Source organism: Dreissena polymorpha, unplaced genomic scaffold (assembly GCF_020536995.1).
Source record: "Dreissena polymorpha isolate Duluth1 unplaced genomic scaffold, UMN_Dpol_1.0 chrUn122, whole genome shotgun sequence".
In the NCBI taxonomy this organism is placed as follows: Eukaryota; Metazoa; Mollusca; class Bivalvia; order Myida; family Dreissenidae; genus Dreissena; species Dreissena polymorpha.
Genome location: NW_026273436.1, coordinates 32,475 through 38,694, shown reverse-complemented (window position 1 = coordinate 38,694; position 6,220 = coordinate 32,475). Strand labels below are relative to the sequence as shown.

General features: G+C 34.0%; 1 protein-coding gene across 1 annotated transcript; it reads right to left on the bottom strand.

The window, feature by feature from the left end:
- Positions 1 to 5,050: 5,050 nt before the first annotated feature.
- LOC127864106 (uncharacterized) lies at positions 5,051 to 5,870 on the bottom strand. The gene has a single exon (XM_052403803.1). It carries the CDS (start codon positions 5,801 to 5,803, stop codon positions 5,051 to 5,053), a length of 753 nt encoding a protein of 250 aa, XP_052259763.1. The 5' UTR covers positions 5,804 to 5,870.
- Between the last annotated feature and the right edge of the window lie 350 nt (positions 5,871 to 6,220).

The window sequence follows — 6,220 nt, the reverse complement described above, 5'->3', positions numbered from 1 at the left end:
TATTACTGCTGAAGAAGTTTTATGTGCTGTTAAATCCCTCAAGAAAAGCAAAGCTGCAGGGCCAGTCTTCCTTTTAAATGAGTATTTTACTGAGAGTATGTTGTGTGCTCACCTGTGTGATTTATTTAATGCGATCTTAGAGTCTGGTTTCTTTCCCGACAAATGGATAGAAGGAGTTATCGTTCCTGTACATAAGAAAGGCGATACAAAAAATGCACATTCTTACAGTGGAATAACACTACATGTAGTTAGTTGTTTTTTCTAAACTTTTCACAACTATTTTAAATTAAAGAATTGAAACGTTTTGTGAAAATAATAATGTAATATCTGATGCCCAATTCGGTTTCAGAAAAGGGAAATCAACTGTTGGTTCGATATTTATTCTTCACTCAGTCATACAACACTCAATAAATAATAACAGGCGTCTGTATGTTGGTTTTATTGATTTAAAATCTTGTTTTGATAGTTAAAGGGGCCTTTTCACAGATTTTGGCATTTTTTTAACTTATTCATTAAATGCTTTATATTGATTAATGTAAACATTGGATCATAAAAGCTCCAGTAAAAAATCAAGAAAAAAAATTAAAAAAGGAAAAGAATATTGCCCGGAGCAGGTTTCGAACCAGTGACCCCTGGAGTCCTGCCAGAGTCCTGAAGTAAAAACGCTTTAGCCTACTGAGCTATTCCGCCGAGTACACATTCTTGACGTATTTTATACATAATATAAGCAATCTTCGTAGTTTCACAAAATTTAACGACAAAAACAGAACTCTCCAAATTATTCAATCGTTTCGCGTTGCAACGCTTTATAAATTTTAGGTTTTAAAATCGTCAATAGATGCATATAATGGCTATATTACAGCATGGTTAATGTTCAGTATTACTGTTTCCTCACAAATATCATAACTAAAACGAAAACTTAAGAATCTGAAAAAACTTTTTTCAATTTTGTCAATTTACCAAAGCGTGAAAAGATCCCTTTAAATCAGAAATTGCCTTTGGCTTAAATTATACAAATGTGGTGTTCAAAGTAAATTATTACGTATTGTTAAGGATATGTATGAAAAGGTTAAGTATTGCGTTCGCAGTTGTAATACGTACTCAGACTTTTTCAGCTACGCTGTTGGACTACGTCCAGGGGAGGTAATTTCGCCTCTGCTATTTTTTTTATTCGTGGAAGACCTAGAACTACATTTATAAAGTAATTTAGATTCAGGTTTATATTTTGAGGATATGTTGTTATTATTATTGTTATTTGATGATGATATGGCAATTTTGGGTAAAACACCAGAAGACTTACAAAATAGCTAAGATAGTTTATATGATTATTGTAACTGTTGGGGTCTTGAGGTAATTAATAAAAAAAACATGGTTATGGTTTTTAGAAGAAGAGGCAGAGTACTTCCAAATGAGAAGTGGAGTTACAATGGGAACATGTTAGAAAATGTAGATAACTTCAACTATCTCGGTACAATTTTTAATTACACTGGCAATTTCACTATGAATTGAGAGCATTTAATTGGTAAATCATTAAAAGCATTAAAATTACTTATGTATAATTGTAGAAAATATTATATTAAACCCAAATTACAATGCCAGCTCTTTGATTCCTTCATAGGTTCAATATTGAATTATTCTGCCGAGGTATGTGGCGCAACTAAATCTAAAGAAATAGAGCGTATACACCTCAAGTTTTGTACAGAACAGAACATATGTTTTATTTTGACTTGCACAATGTACATCGTCAGTATAACATAAAAAACAAATCATGATTTAGATTCATGTCACGTTAATCATATAATACATAGTTTTAGTACATACGGTATACAATAAGTACATTACTTCATATAATATATTATTTCAGCACATACGGTGTGTAGCAAAGTACATACGGTATACCTGGTCTTTACTATAAAAAATATAACATTTGAATATTTTAATCAAATAAATTGTGTTAGTTCAGAATTTTTAAGTTCAATTATTTAAGAGGATGAACTTACATTTAACAATATGTTTCTTTTATTTAATGCGTATTTAATAAAAAGAGAAATTTTAATTAATTTGGTCTTGTAATCAATGCCCAACATTTCCAAAAATTTAAACATCGATGGGCGTTGGTAATAGTACTTTGGTACATATTTTTTGCGAATCTCATCTAAGAATGGACATATAAGCATGAAATGATATTCATCTTCAATATCTTGTGAATTACAAAATAAACAATAACGCTGATCCCTATCAATTCTTTTTCTACCATTTCTACCCGTTTGTATTCTTAGGGGGTGGACCGACAGTCTTAGTCTACAAAAGAACATTCTAAGGCTGCTTGGTAGTAAACCTAGGTATGATTCGTAGTTGAAAATGTTTTTAAAGAGGACATAATTAGTAAGAACATGGTTTGTCTGCATGCTCTGGGACCATTCCTGAATTAAATTGTCTATGACACGTTGTTTGAAAATGCTGATAAAAGATTTAAAATCTACATTGTCAGAATCTTCGAAGATATAAGAGAAACCATAATTATTCAGCAATAACTTTACATTAGAAACCCAATTTGTAAAACCATTGTTACAATCTTCCTTGGCTTGCTCATAGACCTTTTTAATAATAATATTATCCGTATGTATAATTTTACTCCAGTATTTAATAATTTTTAGATACCTAGAAATGAACAGAGGGTATCGACCTAATTCCCCATATACGCCCGCATTACATGTATTAGTTTTAAGTTTTAAAATACGTTTGCAAAATTTAAGGTGAATTCTCTCTAGTTCTTTTGATTGTTTAAATCCCCATACCTCTGCTGAATAGTTACGTTTAGAACCAACAAATGAATCAAAGAGGTGACACAATATCTTTGGCTTCAGTTCGTACTTTTTACAATGTTGCAGTAGTATATTCAATGCCTTAATAGCTTTACCTGCTAGATATTCTTGATTCAGCTTAAAATTCCCAGTGTAGTTGTTTAGGAATCGGAATAGGTGTTTGATTTTACACAAGATTTTACTTTCTGATACATATCTCGTATGATTCTTAACAATTTACCTTGGATTCCGGCTTTGAACATTTTTAACCAAACGGCATTCCGGTAGATTGAGTCAAAGCATTTAAACATATCGACAAAAATAACATAAAGACGTTTTTTTGGTTAAGATATTTTTGAATGACCGACAAGAGTATAAAAACGGCATCAACTGTTGATCTTCCCTTCCGAAATCCGAACTGAGCGTCCGAAATACTATTATTTTCTTTACAAAAAGATTCAACGCGCTTGTTTATTACAGTTGTAAATAATTTAGCAAAACAGCTTACAAGTGTTACACCACGGTAGTTACTAGCATTTTCCGTATCCCCCTTTTTATGTATAGGTACAATTACCCCCTCGGTCCACTTATCAGGGAAATACCCAGAGTTTAAAATAGCATTAAATATATCACACAAATGTGATCCTAAAATATCAACGCTTTCCATGAAATACTCATTAAGCAGATTATCATATCCACATGCTTTGCGCGATTTCAAAAACATAACGGCATTTACAATTTCGTCAGTGGTGATTGGTTTATCAAGTTCCGGAAACGGGACATCACAGTTATTAAAATCATTCGTGCGACAAAATTGCTCAGCCTCGTCATTTGAGCATTGCGAAATATCATTACTTAGTGTAGAGAAATAGTTAAAAGAAATCATCATTAGAAATGTTGTTACTCTTTCTACTCTTATTATTTTTAAAATGCTTCCAAAACTCTCGAGGTTTAGCGTGCTTTAATTTCTCTAACTCGCAAAGCTTATTATTTTCAAACAACCGTTTCTTTTTATTTATTAAAGATTTATAATTTGCTTTTTGTGTGCAAAGTAAATGCCTACTCTCTGTTGTTTTGCAGAAATTAAAATTTCGCAGCGCTTGTAAATATATATTTTTAGCTTGAACACATTCATTATCGAACCAGTCAGCATGCTTATTATGTGCTGCATCATTATAAGAAACATTCTTATGCGAGGAATGGTTTAAAAACAACGGATCGGCTACTTCACGCATAATTGTTGTAAAAGAGTCAAGCAGGGTATTTATAGACTCCCTGTTTTGTAGATTACTACTATGACTACATGTCAAGTTATTAAGTTCGGTTAGTCGACTAATAATAGCACTTCTGAATTTATCCCGTTTAGATACATCCCATTGTATTTTCACATAATTTTCACTTATCCCTTCCGGATAATCAAAATTGGCATGTATCGAAAAACTAATTGGTGTATGGTCGCTATAAACGTTAAGATCTTCAACCGTAAAACTATTGAGTCGTGAAAAATTGCTTTCTTTTGTGAGCAGATAATCAATTAGCGACGCGCCTTGTTGCGTTATAAATGTAAACTTGTCTGTGCCGGGCAATCTACCGTTAAGAATGCGTAAACTGGTTGATTAACAAAGGTCAATAAGTTTAACACCATGACTGTTTACAATATTATCGGGTGAGGCCCGGTACAGTGGTTCATCTGGAATATAATCGTAATCATCAATGCAATCAGTCATTCTATCATGTATAACATAATCACATTTAGAGCCTACACGACTATTAAAATCTCCAACTATATAAACATATCCCAATGTGTCGTATAAATTAATATCTGATTCTAAAACGTCATATATTAACATTAAAAATATTGTACGCTGGAGAATCTTCACCCCATACGTAAACACCACATACATAAGCATCTTTGTCCATATGAAAAACATTTTTATCCAATTTAATCCATATAACACTGTCCAGATAGTTACGAATAATTTCAACACCATTAGAAATAGAATCTTTTATATAGATAACAGTTCCACCACTCGCGCGCTTCGCGTTTCGATGCTGGAATTTTCTGAAGAAATTAAAAGATTTATAGCCGGGTATATCAACGACACTAGAGTCGGAAGTCCACGTTTCGTATAGAAAAATTATGTCATGTTTAGCAACAATATTAATAAAATCAACGCTGTCTCGTTTCAAAGCAGTAAGTCCATGTACGTTCCATGATAGTACGCGCAGCTCATCCCGACGAACTCCTAGTCCCGAACTGGCTTCCCGTCGACAAACAGTATGTCGTACGCAATCCATGCCTTTTTACCTTGGCTGCGGGCTTCCTTCATTCGTGGCACCAACTTTCGGCGTTTGTCGGACACTTCCTTTGGGAACTGCTCGTTCACGTAGAACGGGGTACCCTTGAGCTCGCTCCCCTGGTGCCGTACAAGCTCTCTCTCCTTAAACAGAGTAAACTTTGCCACAATTCTCCTGGGTGTACTTTCACCTTCACGCTTAGGCCCCATTCTGTGCACTCTCTCAAAGCTTATTTTGTCGACAATGTCCTTTGCGATCCTCATTTTTTCATGAATAAAGCCTCTCACCTTGGTTTCTGCGTCTTCTTGCCCTTCGTTTGTACTTTCCGCAATACCACTAAACACAAGATTGTTCCGCATGGAGTGTGACTGTAGATAAGTCACTTCCTCTCGCAGTCTGACATCGGTTTTCTCTAGCTCAACCATTTTACTATTCGCCATACCTAGGCAAAAGTCCGCGGACTCAGTTTTCTCTTCCACCTTTGAAATCCTTTCCTCTAATTTCCGGTTCCTATCCTCAAATGCAGTCCTCAGCTTTTTGACCTCCATATCAAAATTGTCAACCTTTTTCTCTAATCCCATTAGGGAATCAAGCCTCTTTTCAACATTAACTAGTCGGCCATCAATTCGTTTGAGAAACTCCAGTATTTCGATACTATTATTACTAGTATTAGACATTTCCGGTCGCCCTTGCGCCTCCATATTTTGATCTAAAGGTCTTACGTCAGTCTCACTACTCTCACTACTGTCTACAAAAACATCACTGTCTAGAAATTGAAATATGTTAGCACCAAATAAAATAGAGTTTGTTTCGCAGAGAAGTTCACTCACCGCGATATTGGTCTTCTCTTTGTAAAAGTGTTTTAAAGGTCAGAATAAGTACTTGTAACGCCGGTGTATATGGTGATTTAGGAAGGTACCCGTTATATATTACTCGATATATTAGGATAATTAAGTATTGGTGTAAATTGTTAAATACTGATAATATTATTATGAAAACGATTTATCGACAGAGTGTATCTGATTGTTCAAAAGGTTATAATAATTGGGTATCAAATGTTAAAAAATTGTTAGAAACATATGGCGTTGCCGATTGCTTTAGAAATAATGATACTCTTG